Source organism: Anguilla rostrata, chromosome 2, assembly GCF_018555375.3.
Source record: "Anguilla rostrata isolate EN2019 chromosome 2, ASM1855537v3, whole genome shotgun sequence".
NCBI classification, from domain to species: Eukaryota; Metazoa; Chordata; class Actinopteri; order Anguilliformes; family Anguillidae; genus Anguilla; species Anguilla rostrata.
In genome coordinates this window covers 38,643,635-38,657,843 of record NC_057934.1, presented here as the reverse complement: position 1 = coordinate 38,657,843, position 14,209 = coordinate 38,643,635, and the positions used below count along the sequence as shown (strand labels likewise).

Sequence of the window (14,209 nt, the reverse complement as noted above, 5' to 3'; positions counted from 1 at the left end):
AAATTGAAAAAGTCTACTCAGCAAAAGACCAAGATTTCCTATCAAAGCATTCACAGTGCTTTTCCAGAGGATGATGTTATCACTTTCTGCACTGGCTTCAGTTGCTCTCTATAACTTGTTGCAATATTTCAGATGTAGCCACTATTCTTTTTTTGGTTCTATGAATGCCCAGGCACATGACCACACTAGGGCATTGGTATTACACAATATCCAACGAACTGCAATCTACCCCATCCCATTGCTACTATGGCCAATGATGCATCGTCTCACAGGGCTCCTTGCCACAGCACTGGCATCGTCAAAATGAGGACTTTGGGGTACATGGCGGTTTGGAGTACAAATGAGGACTTTGGGGTACACGGCTGTGGGTAAAACACTGTATCATCAATTCATTATTTCACTGTTGAATATCCTTTGTGGTATGAAGAAAGCAAATACTGCACTGAATGGAATTTCATATAATAGATACATTTCAAGGGTGGAAAGGCAGCATGTTGTTGTAATGTGTAATGTCAGGGATGTTGGCCCCAGACCTCCTATCTGGAATTCTTTTTTAGTCTAACAAACAAACAATAAAAAAACAAAAATATTATGTAAATATCAATTCATTCAATTGCACGTGTTGAAAACTGTAGCCTAGTTGTTTCTGTGAGTTCATTCTCATGGGCCAAAGGAGGCTGGCGGTTTCGCCAAAAACCTAAAACAGATTGCGCAAACGCATGCAGAAGACGTTGTTTTGATTCCGGGAGCACATTCAGTAGGCTTTCACCCTGGCCTGAGAGTCATAAACCGTGGGTTGTACTATGACCCGGGTATGCACAAGGGGTGGGCTGCTGGCACATTGGAGTCGGGGTTCCTTATGAATAGAGATGATTATTCTTCCTCTTCGCTCTCATCAATTGGGACTGTGGAGCTGAGAACAGTGTAAAACACAACTAGACTATTAATATGTAGGCCTATGTGCACGTATCAACGACATAGGCGTCTTAATAATGTCAGGGGGAATTTAAAAAAAATAATTTTGTATTTTGTGTAGGCCTAGGCCAAAGTATAAAACAACTAAATTATCTTACAAGTTAAACTACTACTTTCCAAACTACCCAGTGTTTGCCGTTCAGATTAACGTTTGACGCGAAAATACCGTACGCAAAACTATTGAAAAATAATGACTCAGGAATACGTGGTGTCCCTTCCAGACTTAATGACTTTTTGACTAGACTGAGGAGGGCTGAGAGTCAATCTGCCTCCAACTGCCACTCCCCACCCAGGCCTGTGACGGGAGCGCGCTTTGCGTTATGCTACGCTCTACTGCCAAACCACAGGCAAAGCTGAGGTTGTGAATCTCCGCGAGGAAGTTGTTCGGATTTATATACAAGTATACAAAAGTAAAGAATAACTGCTGGAATATAGTTTTAAAACGCTTCGTATTGGGAATCAAGTTACATCGGTCACTATGGAGTAGTGGTTTGCGGCACAAACGATGGAGACGGCGAGAAGTTTGCTCTTTCTCGGGGCCGTGCTGGTTGGAGTTGAGAGCGTATTGGGCAGAGAAGGTGGGTCACATTGAAACTTTTCTATCCCTCTATCCAAAGCTAACCAGGAATCTGATATAATGGGACGTTGTACCAGGAATCAACGAAGTCAAGCTCAGACAGGTCGTAAGATTTGTAGGGTTTAGACTTAACCAATGGCACTACGTAGTGCTACGACAATAACTTACATTCCATTACACTTCTACACAGCCCGTCGCGCTGTTCTCGGGGTTGTAAGTTTTTTTAGTAACTAAATTATTTTTAAAGAAAAAGTGATCGTATGTTTTTACAATTATTAAAATTCTAGTGGTTTTTTTTGGAGCCATCCTGTATGTTTCAGCAGTTGTGAAAGATATGAATGTGGAATTTGAACTAATTTACCAACCTAACCAAAAGAAAATGAAAACCTGATTTGCAACTTTCATTGACAACAGCATGAAAGCTATAACTGGAGCTACTGCAAGACTAGTTCTGACCGTAAACAAAATCATCCAGCTGAACAGCTGTCTTCATTCCAACAATATACAACAGAAGAAATACTGTGCAAGCTTTTGCCGTGCTCTGTAGGTTTTTGTCGAAAATAAGTGAAGACATTGTCAATAATCACATTTTAATGATGACCCTGAAATAAAAGCTATGGTTTGAAATAACTCGCACGCACGCACGAAATCACAAAAACGTGTATGCTAAATCAGTTATAAAAGCATACATCTATTAACAAGTTCAGTCCATTTACAGATGATAGATACATATCGGTGTGTTTTCTTAAAGCTATGTTATTGGAGGCTATTACTTTCACCTTTACATTAAAGTGGGTCAATGCGGATGTCGCTATGATAGATTTGGTTTGGCAGATGAAGACTACTATAGGCCTATATTTTGGTTAGTGCAGTATTTGGAAATGTGGTTTTCTTTATTAACTTAAAGATTGTTTTTATTATTTACGAAAATAAATATTAAATCCTTGGTTTCATTTTTGTTTTTGGAAACTGGAACGTAACCAAAACTTTCTGTTGCATTTTATAGCCTGTGTGTAACTAATGGTACAAGTTAAAATAACCTGTAGACGATTAAAAGAAATGTGAACAGTTTTCGCAATTCCTCAGCTACTCTGCTTGTGTGTTTAAGGGGGCGTCTTGCATTTTAGTTACCAATGCACAAATATTGTATCAATCGGTAGAGGGTAGACTGTGTTTCCAGATTTTCTCTTTCCTGTCCTTCCGTTTAATTTTTACGTACTCCATTTTCAAATTTTACTAATCTGTAGGCTCTATCCTGGAGATGTTTACTGTTTTAATTTAGTCAAAGGAGTCTGATAATTATATAGCATCACTTAGGCCTATTTGTTATCTGATAAGTAGGCCAAATAATTGCCTAGAACAGAGGCTTGGAAAAATATTACAAGAGACAGAGAAAAGCAGAGGACTTGGAGATTAACCACAGGGGATTGATAATACTTTATTTCGTTTAGGCCAATTTCTTTAATAATCATCGTCAGTCAGCAGTTGATCAGTTTACATATTCTCTGTTAACAGAATATTTGCATTCCAAATCCAATGGACATTAAATATCTTAATCAAGCTAGAGATTAATTCAGCCATAAAGTGAATGCATCCCCTATATCTTATCCAAATTGGGTAAAGCTTCTGTCATTAGGTGAAGGTTTTTAAAACCTCAAACTGAAAATGCATGATCATTGAGAATTCTTAGCTGTTTAATAAGATTGAACAAATTAGTTATATATGATTCATATATGACAGAACCATTTGTCATTCAACACTGAAAACACATAGCTTCTCATAAGCTCTTATATGAGTTTACATTTTCCTATAATCAACTCCTCTTTACAAACAATTGTTTATCCTGCTGCTTTCGCCCCAAATGTGTCTATCAGATTTCCTTTCTGATGAAGTGTACAGGGACGTGACTTTAAAAAAAAACTCACTGAAAGGTATTTGGCCCATTGTCCAAGGTAACATGCCTTCCTCAGCAGGGGACCATTTTATTTAGGTGTAGCATTATGTTGTAGTCAGATTATGTTGTAGTCGATGGTACAGTGTTGCTGTGCTACACAATCACCACAGCTTGGTACTGTTATTGAAATTTCACTGGCCCTATTAAGGTAGAAATCCATTCAGTGCTCATGTACTAATCCTCACACCCTCCCGGAAGTTGCTTGAGCTGTACTATTCTCGTGTGGACACAATCTCATAATTACATCTATTATAAATGATATCAAATGTGAACTTTGTCTGGGAACTGCCCATGAGCTGGATAATGTGTGGCAGAACCTGAATTGCTATGGGGATGGACAGCTGAAGTCATACTGGGGAAGTTGATGCCTTAAAGCTGGGAGTATACTAACAAATTTTGGCTAGTTCATATGAACTAAATGATGCCTAAAATGACGCGTTTGTGGAGAAAACAAAGCTCCGCAATTACTTTGGCCACTGCAGTACGTGCGTCCCTGCTGGCTGAACTAGTCATGATTGTGCACTGATGAAAATGCGGAGATTTCTAGCAATTGGTCTAAAATATCACGAGTTGCATTGGTTGTGTAACGCGTCCTTGTCTGACTGAATTGGAGAACATATCATCTTCTCTTTGTTTTTTTTCTTTTGTGCTGCCCTAAATAAACGAAAGCGACTTTAAAATAGTCAGTGTCCGTCTGTTGAAGTTTATTTTCCTTCACTACCGCCATTATTGTTTTCTGTGTTTGGTGCGGCAGACGTTGTCACTTCTGTGTTTCTGTGGTTATCATAACGGCAGAATGTGAATTTGCACCCCATGCCACCCCTCCAACTGGCTTGGAGGGTCACCGAACAAACAGTTCAGAGTCCAAATAAGTACATGCTTGCATACTGTGTCCGGTTTGGCTGTGGTTTGATTTCAGCCAAGTTCGCCTTCTGATCAAATATACTCCCAGCTCCCAGTAAATCCCAAACCATATGCATTTGTATACGGAAACTGACATAATAACACATTCACAAAGTAAAACATGGTGCAGTTTTTCGGACATGACATTGATTTCCCTACCTTTTATTTAACTTGTACAATTAAAAATTCAGAGATAGGTACAGTTGCAATTCATGTCACCATGAAGGTACATGAAGGGGGAGCAGGGTTATTTTTAATGCTTGTGTTTCCTCTCTTTAGGTATAGATATTAAATAGACAAGAGAAAAAAGCTTTTTTGCTTGTGTGTGTGTGTGTGTGCGTGCACTACTGGTAAGAGAAGATGTAGGAAGAAATCACAATCCTGGTTATGCATGCTTTGGAGAAGATTTATTTTGTGATTTGTTTTTATTGTTTTAATTGATTTTCCATTCCAGAACCCATGCACTAACACCACTCAAACAAGTTGTTATCTAATGCACTGTTGAAGTCAAATAAGCTGAAGTCCAAAGGTCTCTCTCTCTCTCACTTTCTTTTTATTTTTCTCTCTCTCTCTTTTGCACGCACAAATTCTGCCAGCAGACACAAAGACAGAACTTTGCAAGGAATTGGCAGGGCAAACATTCCAAAGTTCAACAGTTTGATGTGTATCTGTACCAAGGCTCTTATCAGCTTGTAGCGCACACCATGGGAACAGTCTTACCGGCAGATGGGAAGGTTGAAATGGGGGTGCAATACACTGAGTATAGTACTGTGTGTATGGATTGCCTGTCCATGCGTGGTGAATATCTCTATGAACACTGCACGAGTGAGTGAATGTCTGGTGCAGATCCTGTTTGTCCTGTCCGTTGAGCAATACTTGTTTGTTCTGAAGTGAGAGGAGGAAAGGAACCTTGTTTGGAGGACAGGGCAACTTAGTTGTAGATGTGAACGTGTGCATGTCTTTGTATGTGTGTGTGTGCACGTATGTGTGTATGTGTGTGTACACGTGTGTGTCTGCATGTGTGTGTTTGGAGTGTGGTGTGCACACGTGTGTGTGTGTGTGTGTACGTGTGTGTGTGCATGTGTACCTATGTGTGTGTGTGTGTGTGTGCGTGTGCACGTGTGCTTGAAGTGTGTTGTGTGTATGTATTTGAGTGGATGTGTGCATGTGCATGCCTTGTTCTGGAGGTAGGGGGTGAAGAGCTGTGTGATTGTGGGGGTGGTTACAGGAGGTATTTCAGTTCAAGGCTAGGGTGGATAGTTTTTGTTTGAGTTGTGTGGGTGTTGTGGGCTGAGGTAACCTAAGTACTAGAGCTTACGCAGTTTTACAACGACAGAGGCATAAGCATCGGCAGCCAAGAAATCCAGCCGTGTCAGTCAGAGCTAAAACCCAAGCAGCTTCCTGCTTGGCAGCCGGCCATGGGCAGGTGCGGCAGAGAAACCTGCAAACGTGTGCTCTGCAGAGAGGGACATGACGTTCCATACCCAACCCCCTTAGCCAGCTCCTGCTGACTGAAGACATGACATGCTTTCTAACCCTATGTCAGCCTATGCCTCTGTTCAAGGCTGTAGGTTAGATCCCTGGGGGCTACATACTCCATGTCACTCTGGATTAATGTATCTGCTAAGAAGCACATATATATATATATATATATATATATACACATATATTAGGGGTGTGCAGAGACGTCATTATCTGTATCTGTATCTGTTCAACCAACAAAATGATCTGTATCTGTATCTATATTCAGATAGAAGACCGAAAGTGGGCATGGTTTATACCGAAAGTCACGTTAAATCAGGCAAATGTTGTATTTTGTAAGCTAATATTCATTGGCAATGCAATGGCATATAATTAATTATGACATATCCAAATCCTCATACTGTACTTTTTATCTCTCTCTCTCTCTTTTTATTTTTAACTAAACTAAGTTTTATGAACTGTCTGAACCCCAGCACCCCCCCCCCCCCCCTTTACCTGGGGTACATTGAACAATCAGTAACAAAAAAAAATGTTTTGTAAATCGAAAGATTCTGTTTTGCATTGTAAATAGAAACAATTTACAGTAAAGATATATGGAAACAGGGAATAATCTTAAATTTCAATGATGCTGCGTTCGCATTTCTTGATGTGTTAACGTTACTGCAGTTCGCTAGGGAAACGTGAATTACTACTTTACAACACTAATTACATAACAGTAATAGCCTACATTAACTTTTTTTTGCCTGTTTTATTTTTATTTATTCTCCCCTACTGGACTAAGTTTGGATAGACTGCAAACCATCTGATGTGCTCATATTTTCCCTTGGTGACAACTGTTACCATGAATTGATTTCGTGTTCATTATAGCCAAGACCTATGACTGACTACATACAGCATGTTACATCTTAAATTGATTAATATTGACTGAAATACAAGGTAAAACGTCGGTTTTTTCAATATTTTTTCATTATTTTTAATGGAGGAAATTAACACATACAGCTAAAAACTGCAGATTCTAAGCTTGATTTTGATGTATAAGTTGCGGGGGTTTGAAAGAAATCCAGCTGTCACACAAGGCTTGTGTCTCGCTAGCTCTCGCACCTCCTCCTCGATGCGAGAGTTTCCCTGAGTGATAGACGGGAACGGTCAGCTCTCAGCCCGCTGCCTGCTGTGCGCTGCCTCGGTGGGGGCAACTACAGAATATAGCGATTACTTTTCAATAATGTGTAGTAAATGAAATGACTAGTTAGTGAAATCAAAGTCATGTCATGTTGATAACCAAAGAATTCTCACCATAACGAAGAAAAATCCAGAAACAGCTGTCCAACAGTTCAGAGATACACTTCAGGAGGCAGGTGTGGATGTGCAGTAACTACTATCCACGGAACACCTCACAAACAGAAATACAGAGGCTACACTGCAAGAAGCAAACCACTTGTAAGATGCAAAAACAGGATAGCCCGGTTACAGTTAAGTAAGCTAAGATGTAACAACATTCTTCCAAACGATATTCTCTCGTTCGTTGTTTTGATGATGGTGGTGGAGAGCGCTGTCTAATACTTCTGTACAAAATCTTGCATACGTGTTCATGTGGGTTGAGATCTGGTGAATGCGAAGGCCATAGCATATGATTCACATCATTTTCATACTCATCAAACCATTCAGTGACCCCTTGTGCCCTGTAGATAGGGCACAAGGGGTCACTTTGTCATCCTGGAGGAGACCACTGCCATCAGGATAGAAATGTTTCATCATAGAATAAAGGTAATCACACACAGACCCTTCACTGTAGGGTCAAGCATTCAGGCCTGTACCTTTCTCTTGATGTATGCACTTGCCCACTTGTCAAGAATAGTGAAGAGTATATCACTTTTTTCCACATCTCTGTGGACCAATGCCTATGGTTTTTGCATCACTGAACTCTCAAATGTGCATTTGTCTTTGCAATGAGGGGTTTATGCACTGCAACCCTACTATAATATACCTCTCTATGTAGTTGTCGACTGACTGTTCTTGCTGACAGTCTGATCACATCCTGCGTTGTTTTGGTCTTCTGTTTTTCCTTACATATCACACTAATGCACGAGTATCACGGTTATTGAATGTCTGCTTTTGACCACAATTTCCGACCCTATTTCCTGATGTCTTTCCCATAGATCTAAATGCAGATGTCACTTTAGTCACTGTTCCTATTGAAACACTAGCCAGTTGAGCGGTCTTTGTGACTGAAGATCTTGCTGTCTGTGCTCCAATAATGAACCCTTTTTCAAAGTCCCTTACATCTTCTCCTCTTGCCATATCGAGGTCAACTGGGCCTGCTCAGAATTTTTATACACGCCACAGAGTATGATAGGATGATAGGCTTAATTGTATCGTGCAGTACACCTGTATGGAAGCAGCTGCATTCGTTATATATATATATATATATATATATATATAAGGTCATCAGAGATTAGCCTGTGGATGCGTATGTTCATAACAGGACCCGGAGGAACTGATGTTGTCCTGTTCTGGAATTTAAATTTGGCTGGAGAGTGGGAACAGCACAGTTCAGGATACAGAATGAAGGAGCCACCCAGAGTAAATCAGTATTCAACCCTGCAGTGGAAGTAGAGCATTAACTTAATGCCGTTTTGATGTGTGTTTCCTGCTTTCATATTTTGATTATATATAAGGCATGGAAATGGCAAAAAAGTGAATTTTCTTTCATGGGATAATAAAGTATTAATCACCTTGACTTCTGTTCCTCAGGAAGGGTCTATAGCCTGCTGCTTCACCCAGAAGATACGAGAATGAGTGGGGTTGTCATATTTGAAATGGCTGTTATAGCACCATTTATTATTGAACAACAGGTGGCATGGTGGTTAACACTGTTGCGTTGCAAGAAGGAAGCTCTGGGTTAGAGCCCGTCCAGATCCTCTCTGCATGGGGTTTGCGTGTTCTCCCCGGTTCTACAGATTAAAGTTAGACTTCCTGGCTAACCGAGGTACATTTACAGAAATGTTATGTGAATTGACCCTGTCATGTAAACTAATATGTTAAAAACTAAGCTAACCAGGGGCATTCATTTTGCAGAGTGAAGGAATGGAGGCCTTAATGGGCTGAAAACTGTGCTGAGAGGAGTTTGTGATAAGAGGAGTGCAAGATGCCAGGTGAAGATAGTCCTGAGTTAATTTTAATGTTAACTGGCCAGTGTGACATTTTCTTTTTTCCACTGATTGGTTGCTACAGAAACGGCTTGGCATAGAGATCCAAGTTGCTAGGATACAGTGGGCAGCAATGGTGTCCACAGCGCATTAGCGTGCCTGTCTGTGTGTGCATGAGTGTCAGCGCGGTCCCTTTGTGACACAGTGACATGCATAAGGCCAGCACTTGTGCACATCTTAGAGGGAAAGAAGGAGGGGAAGGGGGGCCCGTCTATGAGAGGCAAGGCCTCTGGGGCACAATGGACACAACACACGCACACAGACTTCCCTCTGAGAACTTCGGAGGGAAAAGGAAGACTGGGAGGGGTTTAGAGAGGAAGTGAAAGAGGGGAGGTAAAAGAGAGACTGTTTCAGCTTTTCACTTAGCTACTCCATGCAGTTGTAGTGAGGTTCGCTTCATCCTGTTTTTTTCAGTTCTTACAGATCCATGAAGAAGTTTTTTTTTTTGTTTTTAGTTTTGCCGTATCCCCCTTTTTAGTGCCCCCTTTTTAAATAGAAGACTACAAATGACATGCCCAAAATAAAATGGTTACTGTTATTGAACCCCTTTGACTGCAGGTATAATGTCAGTGTTGTCTGAAAGGTAACCCTTGGGAGTTTTCCAGGAGTCAGAATTACTATAAATATTACTGAAACAAAGTAACAAAAGCTCAAACACAGTTGAAGTGGCAGTTATTTCACCTAAAATATGTTTTTGAGTGAATACACTTGTTTGTGGTTGTACCTGGTCAGCTTAGAAACACAATGGAGCCACAGCCACAACACTGGACAAATCCAAGTATAAATATGATGACAATACCACCAAAAATTAATATTCTGCATTGTTTTTTCAGAGCTATGTCTTGGTAGGTTTTCAAAAAGGGCACTTGGTTACCAAATGATACCATGGCTCTTTAAAAGTGTATATATATTGCATACTATATGCTTCTGGAAGAAGTGTCCTAAAATTAGCTCCCTTTTCACATGTCTGTCATCCCCTCCCCACCCGCACCCCCCCATCCTTACTCTCCCCTTGCCATCTCTTGCTGCAAGGTCTGGAAGATTGCAGAAAAAAACTATTATCTATCTAGTTTACTAATCCACTGATTGAGGTACATTTATTGCATTTAGTGAAATAACCAACAGGCCTACTCATTATCCATAAGTGTGTTGCATGATAATAAAAAATATTTTGAGAATGTATTTACATGCTCACTGATATACAATGGGATCAAGTTCTTAACTGAACATGCCCTCTGCTGTGGAGTCAAAGCTGTTTTTACTGTTTTAAGAAATATTCACTTAGACAAATGACTTCTTCCAAGGCCTCCAAATACCAAGTCTTCTGTATAGCCTTAGGCATTGTATTATTGCCTTATTAGGTATAAAGTTTCAAGAGCTTTTTTGCTGGGGCGTGAGGTTCTCAACATGTGTATTGAAAAAGTTATGGTTTGTTTACACAGGAGAAACAATGTATGTCGTTTTACGCAAGCCTATACACTGTTAGAAACGTAATTTCATTGGCAAAAATGCTTCTCAGTCATCATTGTAATTGCTTGCCATTAGCTGATAGGGATATTGACTTTACAGTGATTCATGTTGTCTGTGGATTTCCTAAATGCATAGAAGGTGAGGCCCCCCCAATCCTGTTTTGCCTCCCCATGTTACAAAATAAGGAACTGTTGTGGCAAGAAAATTGTAAAGTAGTTTATAGCGATAGAACCACTTTCAAATAGTATGTTGTGTGACCAGATACACTGAAAAATTCACTAAAAAATGGAATGGATACAAATAGAATGAAGGGGTTAAATCCCCTACCCAGAGTTGAAAAAATGTGGATGTTGATTGAAAAGAATTATAAAGAAATGGCATAACTAAAGAATATCATGTATTTAAATAAGATATCATTTCTTTCGTTAATATATAATGAAGATATAATTTCCTTCATTATGTTATTAAAATTATACCCCACTGCTATAATGTATTACCATTGAGAGATATGCCTTTGCTCTGATTCGTGCTACTTGTATCCTGTGGTGCTGCTTGGCCTTTAGCATGTAAATAGTCGCAAGACTGTAGGGTACTTTGGAGAAGCATGGTACCCTGACTGTGCGAGTGTCTGTGTGTGATCAGTGTGTACAGTCTTGGCTGGGATCAGCAAAAACTATTGCATGCATTTCTCCTCACAAAGCATATACAGTATATTTGTATGCTATATGACAAGAGAAATCAAATGACACCAACATACTGGATACTCATGTTGGATCAGTGCTATGCTTGTGCTAGTAAGGCTATTAGAAAAAATTATAGCACATAAAGTAATTTACCCTCATACGTATTGAAATTATTAGTGTCAATAAATGTAATGCTATCAGGAAAAATACAAAACAATATACTTTAGATGTGAGTATTTTATGTATTGTTGGTAAGTGTCAGTCAACAATATTGAAAGGATTTACTTGTTCTGTGGAGATTTTGTTGAATGGTTCGTTATAGCTTGGCTGCATTTCCATATACATAATTATGTATGCAGGAAACTGTTTTGTATGCAATTTTCTATGCACATTTTGGGAGTGTGTTGAGGGAGAAGTATAGATTATATGCTCATGTGAGTAATTTGGCTTTTGATGTGTATATAGTGTGAGCTCTATAATGTTTGGGACATATTTTTTCTTGATTTGGCTCTGTACTCCACATTCTTGGATTTGTAATCAAACAGTTCTTAGGTGGTTAAAATGCACATTCTCAGCTTTTATTTTAGGGGATTTTAATACATACAATTCAATTTGGTTTTACCATGTAGAAATTACAGCAGTTTTTATACATAGCTCTCTCATTTCAGGGCACCATAATGTTTGAGACAAATGCTTCACAGGTGTTTCTGATTAGTCAGGTGTGTTCATTTGTTTCCTTAGTGCAGGTGTAAGAGAGCTTTCAGTATCTAGTCTTGATTCTCAGCTTTTTATTGCCTTTGGAATCTGTTTTTGGTGTTTGTCAATATGAGAACCAGAGTTGTGCCAATGAAAGTCAAGAAAGCCATTATGAGGCTGAGGCCAAACACGTATCTGACACGTCACTCTTCAGGAGACCGGCATGGATGTGTCAGTAACTACTGTCTGCAGAATACTTCACGCACTGGATTACAGAGGCTACAATCCTCTTGCTAGTTGCAAAAACAGGATAGCCAGGTTACAGTTTGCTAAGAAATACCTAAAAGAGCCTGTAGAGTTCTGGAAAAAGGTCCTGTGGACAGATGAGATCAAGATCCACTTGTGTCAGAGTGATGACCAGAGCAAAGTGTGGAGACCAAAAGGAGCTACGCATGATCCAAAGCACCTCCCTCATCTGTGGTGGGGGTGTTATGGTTTGGGCACGTACGGCTGCCACAGATAGTAGCTCACGTGTTGTCAGTGATGATGTAATTGCTGGCAGCAGCATCAGAATGAATTTTGAAGTGTACAGAAGCACCTTATCTGCTCAAGTTTAAGCAAATGCCTCCAAACTCATTGGATGGCACTTCATCCTACAGCAAGAGGATGATCCAAAACATACTCCTGAAGCAAAAAACTGGAAAATTCTTGACTGGCCGAGTCATTCGCCTGATATGAATCTAATTGAACTACACTCCATATGCTGAAGAGAAAACCTAAAGCAACTAGCCCCCAAAACAAACAGGGGCTGAAGATGACTACAGTTCAGGCCTGTTAAAACATCATCAGAGAAAATACGCAGCACCTGGTGAGGTCTATGGGTCACAGACTTACATTGCATTTATTTAGCAGATGCTTTTATGCAAAGCGATGTACAAAAGAGCATAGCATGGTCACTGGACAACTTCAAGCAGTCAAGGCATGCAAAGGATATGCAACAAAGTAATAAAGATGACAGCTTTAATTTTCTTATCATTCATATGTCCCAAACATTATGTTGCCCTGAAATGGGGCGGGGGGGGCTATGTATGTAAGTGCTGTCATTTTTTAGATATTTAATTATAAATACTCAAATAATTCACTCTGCAGTAATTGCAATATATTGGTATCGGTACAGTATAAGCTACATTTTTACATTAACTGAATCATTTAGCATTATATTATATTGGTCATGTTCATTGTAAGAAAACCAGAATGGGAATGTCCAGAGGAATATATTCCTTACCTTTTTATATGCATCTCTGAGCACCTCTCCAAAGAAGGAGAGAAAGTGATAGCACAGGAAGAAGAGAGGGCAGAAGTGTATATTTGGAGCATGCCAGCTGAGGGAATTACCGGAAGCCAACAGGAAACGAGTGAGGAAGTAATTATAACCCATGTTTGGTCACTAGGTGAGAATGTGTGTCTGTGTGGTCCCTGGCCACTCTGCTCTCCAGAAGCAGTGATGAGAGGGTACTGCCAGACATTTCAGTTTTTCCTCTTACTCTTCTCTAATTTGTACATTTCACCAAGGTTCTGTTTTTCTCTGTTCATAGCATTGTTTCATGGCAGGATAAAGTGTATAAATAGCATTCCTGTAATTGGGGGGATGTTTTTTGACTGCCTAGCGGAGGTCGAGTTTTGAGGGTAACCTCTTTAAAGCCATCGTTTGCTCTCTGTCTCGCTCTCGCAGTGTGCCTAGGCACGGACATGAAGCTGGCACTACCGTCCAGCCTGGAAAACCACTATGAGATGCTCCGGCTGCTCTACAGCGGATGCCAGGTGGTGCATGGCAATCTGGAAATTACACACCTACGGGGGGCACCAGACCTTAGCTTCCTCCAGGCAAGTGCGCCACCGGGCCTGTCTGTTTGCTCTGGTGTTTCGTTTAGGCCCTTGGCCATACCCTTCTGCTCTCTACCCATCACCCACTTCATCTGCTTTCTCCTTGTGGCTTCTCTGATGGAGTCCTGCTTCTGTCTGTGCAGGGGATTGTGGAGGTGCAGGGCTATGTCCTCATTGCCCACGTGTCCTTGACCGCAGTGCCCCTGGACAGCCTGCGCATCATCAGGGGCAGTCAGCTGTACAACTCCAGTTACGCCCTGGCCGTGGTGGGCAACACCGGACTGAGCCAGCTGCGCATGAGGAGCCTGACCGGTGAGGGAGCCACGGGGAGGGTGGAGGGACGAGGGAGGAGGGAGGAGAGGCCGGGTGGCCATGGGGA

At 40.6% G+C, this 14,209-nt stretch overlaps 1 protein-coding gene across 1 annotated transcript in view; it reads left to right on the top strand.

Annotated features, from left to right (window-relative positions):
* Positions 1–1,229: 1,229 nt before the first annotated feature.
* Positions 1,230–14,209, top strand: part of erbb2 (erb-b2 receptor tyrosine kinase 2) — a 29,119-nt gene continuing 16,139 nt past the window's right edge. The window contains exons 1-3 of the mRNA XM_064322018.1: positions 1,230–1,553; positions 13,679–13,830; positions 13,974–14,142. Coding sequence (XP_064178088.1) covers positions 1,481–1,553; positions 13,679–13,830; positions 13,974–14,142 — 394 coding nt within the window. The 5' untranslated portion in view covers positions 1,230–1,480. The remainder of the gene's footprint in view (positions 1,554–13,678; positions 13,831–13,973; positions 14,143–14,209) is intronic.